General features: G+C 38.3%; 2 protein-coding genes across 4 annotated transcripts; one reads left to right on the top strand and one right to left on the bottom strand.

Annotated features, from left to right (window-relative positions):
• Positions 1-144: 144 nt before the first annotated feature.
• On the bottom strand, positions 145-10,610 carry Kdm5 (Lysine demethylase 5). The gene is made up of 9 exons (XM_011300169.1): positions 9,363-10,610; positions 8,491-8,707; positions 7,130-8,404; positions 6,920-7,047; positions 6,361-6,555; positions 2,913-5,381; positions 2,664-2,784; positions 2,427-2,569; positions 145-1,705 (listed from the first exon to the last, which is right to left on the bottom strand). The coding sequence occupies exons 1-9, from the start codon at positions 9,609-9,611 to the stop codon at positions 1,640-1,642; spliced, it is 4,863 nt and encodes a 1,620-aa protein (XP_011298471.1). The 5' UTR covers positions 9,612-10,610; the 3' UTR covers positions 145-1,639.
• Positions 10,611-12,844: 2,234 nt separating this feature from the next.
• On the top strand, positions 12,845-13,739 carry UQCR-Q (Ubiquinol-cytochrome c reductase ubiquinone-binding protein). Of its 3 annotated transcripts, none has more exons than XM_011300166.1 (3): positions 12,845-12,953; positions 13,256-13,418; positions 13,510-13,739. In XM_011300166.1, the coding sequence occupies exons 2-3, from the start codon at positions 13,265-13,267 to the stop codon at positions 13,602-13,604; spliced, it is 249 nt and encodes an 82-aa protein (XP_011298468.1). In that variant the 5' UTR covers positions 12,845-12,953; positions 13,256-13,264; the 3' UTR covers positions 13,605-13,739. The 3 variants fall into 3 exon arrangements, with proteins under 3 accessions (XP_011298468.1, XP_011298469.1, XP_011298470.1); XM_011300167.1 differs by lacking the exon at positions 12,845-12,953 and adding an exon at positions 12,966-12,984; XM_011300168.1 differs by lacking the exon at positions 12,845-12,953 and adding an exon at positions 13,057-13,075.
• Positions 13,740-13,993: the final 254 nt, after the last annotated feature.

The raw sequence follows: 13,993 nt of genomic DNA, 5'->3' as shown, positions 1-13,993 counted from the left end.
GTGTGATGGAATTCGATGAGTCACGAATGACCTGGACATTGATCGGACTGCCAGAACTACATATTTATTTTCATAACATGTCAGCAGTTTTTTTTCTCAACTGGATTTTTGAGCCTCGTTAGCTGTCACTTGTCGTTATTGTCACCTCGATTTTCTTCTGGATGGATGAACGATCTATTAATACTTATTATTAATTATTATAAAAATCAATGGATTGAGGGATGATTCATTTTACAGAAACCCCGAGTTTAATTGATTAAACAGGAAGACTACGGAACTGAGTCATCGGTCATAAAATGCGTTGGTTCCTTGGGATGTAATGCTTGAGTCATACAGGAATGTAAAATCTGGCACTCAATGAAATTCGTGAAAAAATTCACTGAAATCCAAGGCGAGAGTTCAGTAACAATATTTTTTGAGATAATTATTTCTTACATTTCTCTGTTATTAAAACAATCTATTTGTGGTATTTACGAAACATTAATAATCATATTTTTCGATTATCTATTATGATAATTCAGGAGTACCTCCAATTATAGAAGCGTAAATATATATAGGCAATGAAGATTTAACTGAAATCCTACAAATTAAAGATATCAAAATAACCTGGATAATTGTAACTTAAAATATTTTCCTACGGTTGTTTACGTAATAATAATAATAATGTTTACTCATAATTTGTTTTAGTACAATGGGTATGTTTCTATTTAAAATACACTGTAATAAATGTTCAACGTCAAAATTACGTACTTTATTTATGGATATTCTTGAGGGATGCTCAATGATCTCTCCTCAATATTGAACATTGCTCATCACTTAAAAATTACAAGACATAGTTGATGATTAACGATGTATCATTGTACAAACTTTTTCAAACTCATTAGTCAATACGCTCCCTCACAATCCCTTCGTACATCCATAGACTTGTCATTTCTATACAATACGCAAAAATATATAGCCCTGTTCGAAGAATCATAATCGTACGAATATTATCACTAATAAATAAATAGAATACATGTGTATATGCAACACATCGAAATGGTGAGTTAACTGCATATTTACAAAGATCTATGTCCACTTTCTTTAATTGATATTCCCAATGTTGATGGTGATGCTGATGTTGTCCTAGGAAAGCCATACAATGTACAACTGCTCGTTGGAATAAGCACACAAGTTTATGTAGAATAACAAGAAATAAGAAAGCTCGAACCAATTTAATTATGCCCACTGCTGCAATATATGAATTATCGGAGATTACTTGAAGAAGGCAGAGTAGATATGATATATATTTTGTTTTTAATAATAATATCTGAGTGTAAAATTCTTTCGTTACAAAACTCTTGTCAATCTTTCTCCATACATTACATCTAAATAATTTCTTTCTTCTTTAATACATGTCTCAGTCTATCTACACACACCTCAAGTGGAATCAGAAGATATCCTTCAATACCAAAAAATGGTACAAACAATTGCATTAGTTTTGAAAATTATTCCACAAGTCAAAATTTCAGTTTCACTTAAAAATTTTTCAATGTACTTGTGATGACCCTAGGATATTGACTGAATGGATGTGAGTGTATTAATATTCTTAATATTTTCACTGATAATTGTGCTGGACCTGAACAGAGATGCGGACAGGCTAATAGGTCCTAGCGAAGGACGACACCTCCTGGATGTCCGGTTCATTGTCCCCACTGAGATATCCCTGGGAGTGAAAAATGGAAACAAGTGCAGCTAGTGCTCGTAATAATGCCAGCTTCACTGACAAGCACTATGGTAATGGTGAAGAGTAAGAAATGTCGGGTAGGCGAGTTTTCAAGCTCTCAGGGAAATTTTATTAATCAATTTTTGGTCTGTCACTATAGAATATGTGATGATAGATAGATGAATGTTTGCTGCTCTGTTTCCTCCACACACTAAATGAGCTTATAAACTGGACTACACGATTTTTTAAGTGCAAATACGTAATAAATTAAAATTATCAATAAGCCAGCACGTGTAAAATTTTTCAGCAGTTATTCTGGTAAGTCAATATTTGTACATATTTTTCATATATTTATCACCTATATAAATCTACTCATTCATAAAGCCATGTTGAACTCTTATTTGGAAACAATGAAAAGCTAATCGCAAAATAATCGTAAGAATTTCCAGCCATTTGGACCAAGTCATTTCACAAAATATATATAATGGAAAAAAAAAAAGAAACTTCATAATGAACGTAAAAACAACTGAATTTTTCTACGGTGAAATAAACTAATTAATCGATAACGAATGAAGAACAAGTGTGAAGATGCACATGCGAGTAGCAACTCAATTTAAATTTAAAAAAAAATCATAATGGTGCTATCCGTTATGAGGATATAAAGATATAATAAAACGAAAATTGCAAACGAAAAGATCGAAAGTTATCTGACTTTTCGTACCGTTGCACTCTGCTCGGCATCTTTGCAATTGCTACAGATGTAATCGTCCTCTTCAGTGAGTTCGGTGCGATCTAAACCTACACAGTGCATGTGAAACCAGCCGTCACAGCCACCGTCGCATTGTACCCAATCAACTTCACGACCTTCAACAGACAAAAATCAGTGTAACATTAGTGATTAACAATAAACATTTGGGAAAATATATTGTGCTGGACTGAGATGAATAATTCAACGCACCACTTGGTCGTAAACAATTTCCAGCTGCACAATCGTCTTCTTCATCAGAAGTGTCTTGTTTGGTCTTTTTCCTGTTGCCCCCTCGCTTTTTCGGTATCTCTTCACCCTCTTTTCGTTTGATCTAAAAAAAAAAAAAATATGTTGAGTTGGTCATGGTTTTATTATCATTTCCAAAGCGAATATATACGAAATCAACTTGAAGTTAATCGGGCGATTTTAGTAATGAATAAAAAAACGAATAATTTATACCTTTCTGGGGCCTCGCTTGAGAGTTCCTGGTGGAGTGACAACTTTTTTAGTATCCTTGCTATTAAAAGCCTTCTTCTTAATAATGGTCTTGTCATCAACAGGCTTCTGGCGACCCATCTTCTTGAGTAACTCAAATTCCTCGGACTTCCTCTTTCTCCCACGCTTCTTAGGATCTTTGGAATCACTATTAAACGTTGCTTGGACCTCTTCGAAGGCAGCATACTTGCGTACACTGCTTGGACTATTGGTGTGACTGAGAATGCGCCAGATGTGTTGTGTCTCTTCGAGAGCGACCTCAAGGAGATCGCCTTCCATCATGAGCTCATCCAATTTAGACCTCGCACCCTCAGAAAGGGTAACTAAGTTCTCAGGATTTTGAGGTGACAGTGATTTTCGTTGGAATTTTGATACATACGAGTATGCATGCTCATTAGTATTGAAAGTACTGCACGAGGGCTGGTCACCATCAATTGCAACGATTTCGTCGTCATCATCGGCTGTACTGAGAGCACTATCATCAGAATGGACTCCACTCAGTGGTGCTATAGCTTGCACCCGTTGATGCAGTTCTGGATTGTTCGCTGCTTTCTTCAATTCACTACTTATTATTTTCTCTGTTTTTTCACGTGCAGCAGCTTCAACGAGCTTCTGAGATAGAACTGACAGTTTAGCTAAGACAGACGATATTTCTTCAATCGCAAGTGCCTGTCTGGCTCGATCCTGCCAGTTCATAGCTCTCTCAGTTAGGCATTGAAGGGCCTCACCCTCGGGCAAACGAATTTGAATTTTTTGTAAACTAACTAGGAGCGAAAGAATGGTCTCCAATCTTGGCCGTCGAGATCTTAAACAACAGGGACAGAGAAATTTAGTCTCCCTCGTTGTTGCAACTTTTGCTTTGTACATTGTTTTTGGAAGTGGCACGCAATTTGAGTGGAACCAGTCCTTGCACAGTTCACACTGCAACATCAATCCAAATCTTGGTCGCCTGCAAACGCAATACCTGGAGTCCTCATACGTAGCCTTGGACATATTTCTCTCCCGTAAGTTACGCATGGTCTCCATCTCTCGTTGTTCAGCTAATTTGAATGCGGCAACAACATTGGCAGAGTCACTCGAATCGTCCAATTTCGTGTCACACACGAAGACCGCACCAACAGCCTCGTCACCCTTGTTTTTCTTTGTTTTGAGTGCTTGAACACCAACTCCAATCCTCGGTGAGAGTGCCTCCATTAAAGTATAGTGTGAATTCTTTCTGAGAAAAGTTCTCGCTGTTCTCTCCTTCCAAGTTTTAGCCTGTGACAGAGTGGACTCGAGCCCTGGGAGAGCATCGAGATGCAATGGGATATTTCTACCTTTCTTAACAAGCTCCTCCAGTGTGTCGTAATATGGAAAACTGTCTCTCTCCGAGACTTCTTTAACAGTCTTCGTCCAGTTCTTTGTTTTAGTGAGTATATCCTGTAAGCTGTCGAGACTCGGTAAGTACGCATCGATGTTATCAGCCTCCTGTATGAACTCCTCAATCATGACGATATTCTGACGACTCTTGGACTGCAGATACCCCTTAGCTTTCTCCTCCCATTTTTCAATGTTAATAACGAGCTGTTGTAATTTCGATAGCATCGTTTCGATGCTAAAGTGAGGGGGAATTGTCATGCCAGTCTCAATTAATTTGGCAAGATCCTCACGTGTCACAGATTTTGAATCATCCAGCATTGATTTTACCTCATCCAACCACTGTATCTGTCTCAATTTCTGCTTGAGTCTAACTAACTGTGGCAACTCAATGCAAATTGAATCCCCAAAATCAATGCATTTCTCCAGCTTCATAACATCACAGTCGTCAAACTTCGACTCCAAGTCTTCAGCATCCTTCTGAAACTGCACAACTTGATCGAGAATATACTTAACCCCATCAGACTCCTTCAACTCACAACATAAATTCGTTATTTCTTTGTAAAACAATGTCAACTCCTCAACAGTCAGCTTGTATTTTGTATCCACCGACTGTCTTGTTCTCGTCCGCTGTTTGTTATTCAACAATTGTTGTGCAACACTAGCACATTTCTCAGCATCCTGTACAGCAGTGGTGAGAGCAGTTAATAATTCACTCTCTGGAAATTTTTTGCTCTCAGCCTCACTCAGCAACTCCTTCAACTCACTCAATTCAATTTTTTCACCCTTTGGATCCATCGCTTCCTTAACTTTAGTCACCCACGAGTCGAAGGACTCAGCTTTGAGTTTCAATTTTTGCAGCATTATCGGCAATTCATCCAAGGTATATCGATAACGAAGAGTGTGTTTTTCCGGTAGACAAGAGCAAAGATCAGTGAAATGTCTGAGGCATACCAATTGAGAACTGTGACACGAACAGGTCACGGCACTAAGGAAACATGTAGTCTTGCATGCCTCACACTGTCTCTCATCATCTGGTAGCAGTTCAAATGCTTCTCTCTCTGCTTCAGTGACACCCTGAACATAGGTTAAACATTTATTCAGTAAAATAGGCTCACTATTTATTAACCTATCATCAACGATCAATCCAGTATAAAAAATCAATTCAATGACAAGGAGAATTTATTATCCCCATATTTTTACGTTAAACATGAGATATGATATCAACATCTTGTAAGTAACAAAGAACCCACGGAGAACCGCCTGAATCGATGTAATGATCGATAACCATTCGCTAAATCACGATACTATTCTCCCCATTAATCGAAATATTCAATTCCTAGAATTGCCAACGAATTCTCAGCGTTCAGATGCTACACATAACCTCAAAATATGAAAACTCACCAACTGCTTAATAGTTGCAGGAGTCTTGACTTTTCAATTTGATATTGTGTATTGTCGATTACATAATCAGCACAATACAGTCGTATTTGAAGACGGTAACAAACAGCTTGAATATCTTACAATGAGATGATGAAAATTGTTAGAGGTGTGCCGGGGTTGGCTACACGAGTGGAACCAGAAAATTCCAAAATTTGAGATGCAAAAGAAATAATCTCGACGGATATTGCGCGCTTAGTAGCGACCGGTTGACGACAATTTAGTGCGCGCAGACATTTTCTGGAGGGGGATAAATAACTACTGAGGTACTTGTAATGTGTTAAAGCTCAAGACAGAGATGGTGGATACGTTTAATGGACTGCTAATAGGTTCAATATGCTTTCTCGATTATTCGGTATATATCTCGGTATTATTATCACTGCTGTGTTAAATTTCTTGTTGGCTAGAGTGAAGTAGCGATGGACAGTTCAGTGGTAAAGGAGGCAGTGAGGAGAGGAGGGCAACAATAATCTGCTAACTTCACACGAGTCTATACATGTGTTGTCCTCCTCTCACATATAAACAATAATATAGCACACCCTATCTATCTTTTCGCTGTGGATTATCATCATTATTATTATCGTTTTGAATTTTTTCTTTGTTGACTCCTACTCACCCACTCGAGTAAATTTTTTCTCAGCTTTTTCTCGTCCTCTACCATTTGCAGCATGTCTTGGTAAGTCGCTGTTGCTATACCGATGTCCAGGGAATCGGGATCCAACGACATTTTGCAGACCAATTCATCGTGGGAGAATACACAAAAACGTCGGAGGTTTGAGTAGTGGGCGATACACTCTCTGCCAATTTTTAACTGGAAAATTGTCAGGAGAGAAAGGAATATATATTTTTAGAATTAGATGAGATTGGTTGACACTTGATTTATTGATTCAGTAGCAAAGAGATAAAGTGTTGAATATCGATTGATCTTGAAAATGATTGATTATAGGGGAGAATATGAGAAATGTCTTTTTCTTTGAAATTTCATTATTCATAAAACAATTTTTCAAGTTAGCCCCTCGCTACTGAATTATTCGATGGATTCATTGATTAATTGGATAAAGACGGAGAAATTTCCTTCGTTTCATTCAATTACTTGAATTGATTATCTTAAAAGGTCAATGAGGCTCCACAAAATTATATCGTATAGATAATTTTTTAAATAAAGAGATAATTACCCAATCAGCGGGGGCAAAATTAACAGCTTCGGCAAAATTGTAGCCTTGATTGAATCCTGCGTGATATGCTCGTGGGAAAGTCACAACAAATTCCCCGGCATGCTGATCTGTTCTGAAGACTGGTACATCTGGAGAGAAATATATTAATGTATTGTGATGAAAAATTTAATTTAGACGGGGTAATTATTTATCGTAGAAGAATTAATTCACCTGCATTAGTCAGAATAGTTGGGTTCATAATGGTGACAAGTTGATGAAGCAAGTCTGGTTGACTGTGAAATAATTCTGGTGCAGCGGATTTCATGGAATGCTCAAATCTCTCAGCCTCAGAGCCAGGTACACCGTACCAGGTTTTTGGCTCGCCCCAGTGCAGGTAATTAATGGAATAACTCCAGTGATCCTCATTGTGCCAGCAAAAAGTGGCGAAGCACATGCCAACGTACATCCAAGGAACCTTCATGCCACTTATATCCGCATTTATGTGCCCCAGAACACTGCTCTGAAGTACTGGTAGATTATTAAGATTCCAGGCAGACTCAGCGTATTCCTGATCGCACGTAAACAAATTGACACTGGTCTTGGTGGGAAAGCCTGAGCCATGATCCATCGTGTGTAGATCAGCTCCATACTCCACAGTAACATCTTCATCTATGGAAGAAACAATTCTCCAAAATTCTTTCTCAACAAGGGAAGTTGGCACCATGTGAACTGGCATATTGAAGTAATCGCTTTTGAATTGATCAGCCATTTCGCCAAACTGCTGGAGTGTGTACTCCCTCTGCGCTTGTTCAAAGCCAAATGCCTCCATGGGTTTTGATACCTCTTCAGCAACACACTTCGGACATCGCCAGTCCCCTTTTGGAATTTCTGTCAACGGAGGCAGTAAGCAAAATGTGTGATAGCTGTCATCACAACCGTCGCAGAGTAACATACTCTCCTCCATATCCCCTCGACCACAATTGTGGCAGATGTACTTAGCCAGGGGATCAAAGTCATAGTTCTGCTTGAGCCCACGAGTCTTGTTCGATTTTTTGTTCTCTTTGGTGAAGCCTGCCATCTTCGGTCCAGCTCCATAGAACTGGAGTTTCTTCAGCTCTTTGCTGTCACCATCAGGATCATCCTTGAATTCATTATCCGAATCGCATTCCTCCTTGCAGTCCTCTTGCTTTATGGAGACATCGAGCTTGTCGTCTTGACCATTGAAACGCTTTGATCGTCTTGAAAATTTAGCAGGAGGCGGTTTTATCTGCTGTCTCGATATAATTCCGTGCGGTTTGTAATCACGATCCTTCTTCTCGTGCACCTCTGTCTCGGGTTCAATCTTTATATCCCCCAGGGTTTTACCTTGTTTGAATACATCAAAGGGGTACAGGATCCTCTCGTAATGATTTTTCAAAATACTACCCACACTCCTGCCTGAGGGGTAACCCAATTTATTTGCTATTTTCGCCCATCTTCGCTCTCTCGTCACCGTTTCGATCCCACCTTGATAACAAAATTATAAATACTAATTATTGGCTGTTTGGCGGTTCCTATCGTAAATGAGATTAAAAGTTAAGTGGATTCTTCACCTTCGTCAGTGATAATTTTGTGTAGCGAATACAGGTCGAGAGCTTTTCTCTCCACCAAAGGGATTTTGAGTGACGACCCCTGCAATTCCCAAAATTTAGCAATTTGATCTAAAAAATTGAGTTTTATTCTGGTTTTCGCCTCCAGCTCGTTCAATCTCTGTATCCTCGGTGTGAATTTGAATTTGTCAACATCAACGGCAAATGGTGGTTGCCAATTCTGGAAAAAAAATGGAGAAAGTAATATAACGCAATATATCAGTATTGCGTTTTCTCCTAAAATATGAAAAAAATGTCAAAATTGCCCGAACGATAATTACAAAGTGGCAGAATTTGAAGCAACAAGGGAATTAAATTTTCAATGAGTGTCATGTGCATTTCCTCATCGTGATGAAAAAGGGGACAATCCTATGATCTTATCCTTGCCCTGACATTGTTCAATTTGTCTCGGCCATTTTATCGAGAAAATTCGAACCGTACCGTGCGCCGTAAAGCTGTATTACTCCACGAAAATTGGTACGATTCGTTTTTACCACGAAATTTGACACCGACAAACCAAATTGAAAGATACATTTTCGATAATAAATGATGATGCAATGGGTGAATTTTTTCCCTTTGTCCGATCATCCACCTCGTACATCATACATGCTACCTCAGTCCTTTACCCCCCACTTTGCTTTCTATTGTCACGTACTACCGCGACGCCTCGTTCCTGTTATTTCTCTTCATCTTCCCTTATGTTTTGCATATTCCCCATTTGCATGCCCCAAAGCAATCAATTTCGTATTGACACGCGTCGATAAAAACTCCGTGAGTGATAAATGAAAAAAATGTTGACGCGTGAAGCAGTAGGACAATAGGAACATAGCACTTACGGGAGGTGGTTTGATCTTGCATATGCCAGATTTCTCAGCAATTGGTCGTATTTTAGCAATGTATCCAAGAGGATCGAGAAACTCCTCGGGTGTTGGTTCAAAAACAGGCGCCTCAGGTGGTATACCAAACTCAAAATCCGTTGCATTGCACCCACTCGATGTTAATTTATCTCCCATAATGTCCCTTGGATTCGCACCCCGATTGAGTCTCGTGCTGTCCATGTTATTCACATCTACCTTGGAGACCATAACTCATGTGTCGTAACTGCCACTGGATGAGACACTGGGTACTCACGTTCAGAAATTATAACTGAAAAGGAAGAACAAAAAAAAAAATGGAACTCCGGGCAACCGCTTTTCCTCAGATGCAGCCCCTCCGCCACTAATAAATGGCGATGGATAGATGATGTTTTCAGTGCTCTTGAACAATCCCACTTTTTCCACGCTCTCCTCACTCTGGCATTAATTCATTGAGTTTTAAATGTACTCCTTGTCGAGCCATGATTGTAATTACACTATTGGATTTTAATATTATCTCAAAGTTCGTCGGAGATTTGAGTTTGACAACGGTGAAACAGGCACTAACGCGTCACGTATTTACTTGGATGAATGAAATCAGTACATCAATCTGATATCACCCGCGTCCTCACGATTATCCTATTTCCTTGGGTGGATTTCCGTGGCTTTTTTTTTATTGCTCCTGCCTATGCTCCCATTAGCGGACTTCTCATCGGACTGTCGTGTAACATGTATGTATCTTACGCGCAAACTCAACTACTCTTTTTGGGTGTCTCTAGTGGCTCTGCAGCAACCAAGCAACAACCAAGCAGCACTAAACAGCAGCAAGAAGCCTCGCGCACGGTTAACTGCTTTCAGAATTTCCTGTTTCCCCTCTCACTCTTCAAGTATTCACGCAACTCCACACCTTGTGGCCTATTCCCTTTAATCTCAGCCCTTTGATGAAAACGTCAAATTGTCATGCTCCAACACTCTCCAATCAATCCAACAACCACATTATTTCACTCATCAATACTGCCAATCATCATTCAATATCGAACTCATTCCTAATCACAAGTTGATGTTATATTTTAAATGGTGATATTCTCGATTAATAACGCTCTTTACATCTGTGATGCCTCAGGTTTTGAAGGCTTCTAGAAATAAGCAGTTCGTACACGACAGTCCCATTTTTCAATGGACTCAACAACTGTTTCCTCATGAATTCACTTCTTCAAACTCGGGGGACCGTCACTTTAATATAATCCTGGTATTATCAATATCAATTTTTATTGATCACACAATTCACGGATGTCTCAACTTTCACAGATAGGAGGAGCGCTGCTGCTGAGTGTTGGCTATTTTCCTCTCATTGGCTATAGATGAAAATCAAGAATCCAATAGCGAGTCCAGTTGTTCACTTGTACCAACGTTTAGTGGATAAAAAACTCAGTTGTCCAGGGGAAATCGAGTCTTTTTATGTGGCAGAATGGAGATGTGACAGGGTGTGCCAAAGAGGATGGACTAAGGTAGAGGGTCAGTTCTGGGGGTTTGAGTGACCCCAGCTGCATCGTAGTACTGCACCCCAAGAGAGGGAGGGCGCAACACGCAATGCTGGGGTGTTTTTTTTTTATTAACCAAGTTTTTATTGCAATGCTGGGGTGTCCATCAAGTCGACGGGGTGAATTTTATTTTCTGCTGTACGAATGCTTTTTGTTTTTCATTTGTTTAACTGAAATTTAGCCGACTGTAGCACGTACGGAAGGGGGAAACCACATCTTGTTGAGTTTCAATGGAAAAAATTATTCAATGTATTAAATATATACCACTAATGAGTTTATAATTTTAAATGAGAACGTTGTCCTAGTGGTAACGTGCTCGACTGGTACGCCGGCGGCCCGGGTTCAATCCCGGCATCATTCATTTTTTTTTTTTCATAATAATTCCAATTTTTTATTTTTTGTTAATGGCAAATCAATCGAAATATCGCTTAAAAACTGAATATTTGATAATCGAGAAGATATCCAGTGAAATTGAAAAATTAGCAATTTTTTAAAACAATACTTTTGCAATATATATACTCCTAATGAAATTTGATTATTGTAATAATGCGTTATCCTAGCGGTAACGTGCTCGGCTACCACGCCGACGGCCGGGGTTCAAGCCCGCCGTCATTCATTTTTTTTTTTTAATAATTCCAATTTTTTCTTTAGGTATGTATTCACTGCAATTGAAAAATTCGAAATTTTTGAAAAAGTATCAGGGGAACATAACAATCGAGGAGTTATTCACTGAAAGTTTCACTGAAAGGGAAAAATTCGAAATTTTTGTAAAAGTATCAGGAGAACATGACAATGGAGGAGCTCTTCACTGAAATTTTCACTGAAAGTGAAAAATTCGAAATTTTTGTCAAAGTATCAGGAGCACATGACAATCGAAGAGCTATTCACTGAAATTTTCACTGAAGGTGAAAAATTCGAAATTTTTGTAAAAGTATCAGGAGAACATGACAATCGAGGAGCTCTTCACTGAAACTTTCACTGAAAGTGAAAAATTCGAAATTTTTGTCAAAGTATCAGGAGCACATGACAATCGAAGAGCTATTCACTGAAATTTTCACTGAAGGTGAAAAATTCGAAATTTTTGTAAAAGTATCAGGAGAACATGACAATCGAGGAGCTCTTCACTGAAATTTTCACTGAAAGTGAAAAATTCGAAATTTTTGTCAAAGTATCAGGAGCACATGACAATCGAAGAGCTATTCACTGAAATTTTCACTGAAGGTGAAAAATTCGAAATTTTTGTAAAAATATCAGGAGAACATGACAATCGAGGAGCTATTCAGTTTTTAACCACTATTTCGATTTATTAGCCAGTTACAAAGTGAAAAATTCGAAATTTTTGTAAAAATATCAGGAGAACATGACAATCGAGGAGCTATTCAGTTTTTAACCACTATTTCGATTTATTAGCCAGTTACAAAAGAAAAAATTGGAATTATTTAAAAAAAAAAAATGAATGACGGCGGGCTTGAACCCCGGCCGTCGGCGTGGTAGCCGAGCACGTTACCGCTAGGATAACGCATTATTACAATAATCAAATTTCATTAGGAGTATATATATTGCAAAAGTATTGTTTTAAAAAATTGCTAATTTTTCAATTTCACTGGATATCTTCTCGATTATCAAATATTCAGTTTTTAAGCGATATTTCGATTGATTTGCCATTAACAAAAAATAAAAAATTGGAATTATTATGAAAAAAAAAAAATGAATGATGCCGGGATTGAACCCGGGCCGCCGGCGTACCAGTCGAGCACGTTACCACTAGGACAACGTTCTCATTTAAAATTATAAACTCATTAGTGGTATATATTTAATACATTGAATAATTTTTTCCATTGAAATTCAACAAGATGTGGTTTCCCCCTTCCGTACGTTCTACAGACGGCGCCCTCCCTCTCTTGGGGTGCAGTACTACGATGCAGCTGGGGTCACTCTAACCCCCAGAACTGAGCCTCTACTTTAGTCAATCCTCTTTCCTCAGTACGCACCAGGTTTCCTTCTCAGTGGTAATCGTGAAAAATTTGTGAACGTAAGTGAATTTTTGGATTATGTAAGGACATGTATGTGTTGTACATAAAGTTGGAGAAATTAATTGTTGGAGTCTTGATAGCAATAAATAATCCATCAGGAATTGATGGGGTGACGAGAAATGTTCGGGTCGTGATTGTCAATAATTATTATCCTGGTGTTCATGTATTTTTGGGAATTTGTAGAAGTTGGGTTAATGATGGTTGATATGTCAAATCAAATAGCTGCTGGACTCTTGTCGATTTACTGTCATTTTTCCGAGGGCTGTGATGATTGTCTTAAAAATTTGTTATCTTGTTCTAGGTTGCAAGGATGGGAAAAGAATTCGGTACGCTCGCAAAGATCCGGGGAATTGTCTATTTTAGACTGAGCCCTTACGAACAGAAAGCCTTTGCTGGAGCCATTTCTCATGGAGTACCCAATACCATTCGGAGAATCAGAGAATCTGCACTTCGAGTAGTACCCCGTAAGTATTTCTCATTATTCAACATTCACATTTTTTTAATTAATTCTGTACTTTTTATTATTAATTTTTTATTATGAACTCGTCTTTTCAGCCTTCATTGTTAGTTATCTGTTGTACTCATGGGCGAACCAAGAGCACGAACGTTTGGTGAGGAAGAAGCCTGGAGAATTCGATAATGATGTGTAGAACTGACATTTCGAGTGTTATATAGTTGAATAAAAACCTGAGAGCGATGAAAAAATTAAATTGAGGCATTCGTTCATTGATATTGTTGTTAGCAATGAATTTAAATAATTAAAATTATTCAACAGTTTGAAAAAACTGTCACCTGTGTATTCTTACCTTTGTACATGTAACCTTGGTCCTTCAACGAGATCAGAAAGTCCGAGAATTTTTAAATTATAGAAATAAAAAGTGGTAAAACTTCAATTTGGAACAATTTATTGTGAGGAAGGAGTTTATATTTTTAAAATTTCTATTCCATTCTTTTTTCACGCGAAATATTTCCACGAAATCACTCTCTGAATTTTCGAGTGTATATTTACAATGTATTTTCGGTATAAACTTTTACCTGG

The sequence above is a fragment of the Fopius arisanus genome, unplaced genomic scaffold (genome assembly GCF_000806365.1).
Source record: "Fopius arisanus strain USDA-PBARC FA_bdor unplaced genomic scaffold, ASM80636v1 scaffold00016, whole genome shotgun sequence".
Classification (NCBI taxonomy): Eukaryota; Metazoa; Arthropoda; class Insecta; order Hymenoptera; family Braconidae; genus Fopius; species Fopius arisanus.
The sequence above is the reverse complement of the archived record's forward strand: the minus strand, read 5'-3'. Positions and strand labels throughout refer to the sequence as shown.

Bases quoted from the DNA above. Each gene is read 5' to 3' on its own strand.
- Kdm5 (XM_011300169.1), bottom strand. From the start codon at position 9,611: ATGGTCTCCAAGGTAGATGTGAATAACATGGACAGCACGAGACTCAAT. The intron at 8,708-9,362 runs GTAAGTGCTATG...TTTTTTTTCCAG, and splicing joins GCAAGATCAAACCACCTCCC to AATTGGCAACCACCATTTGC. The intron at 1,706-2,426 runs GTACGAAAAGTC...TTTCACTCCCAG, and splicing joins ATGCCGAGCAGAGTGCAACG to GGATATCTCAGTGGGGACAA.
- UQCR-Q (XM_011300166.1), top strand. From the start codon at position 13,265: ATGGGAAAAGAATTCGGTACGCTCGCAAAGATCCGGGGAATTGTCTAT. The intron at 13,419-13,509 runs GTAAGTATTTCT...TCGTCTTTTCAG, and splicing joins TGCACTTCGAGTAGTACCCC to CCTTCATTGTTAGTTATCTG.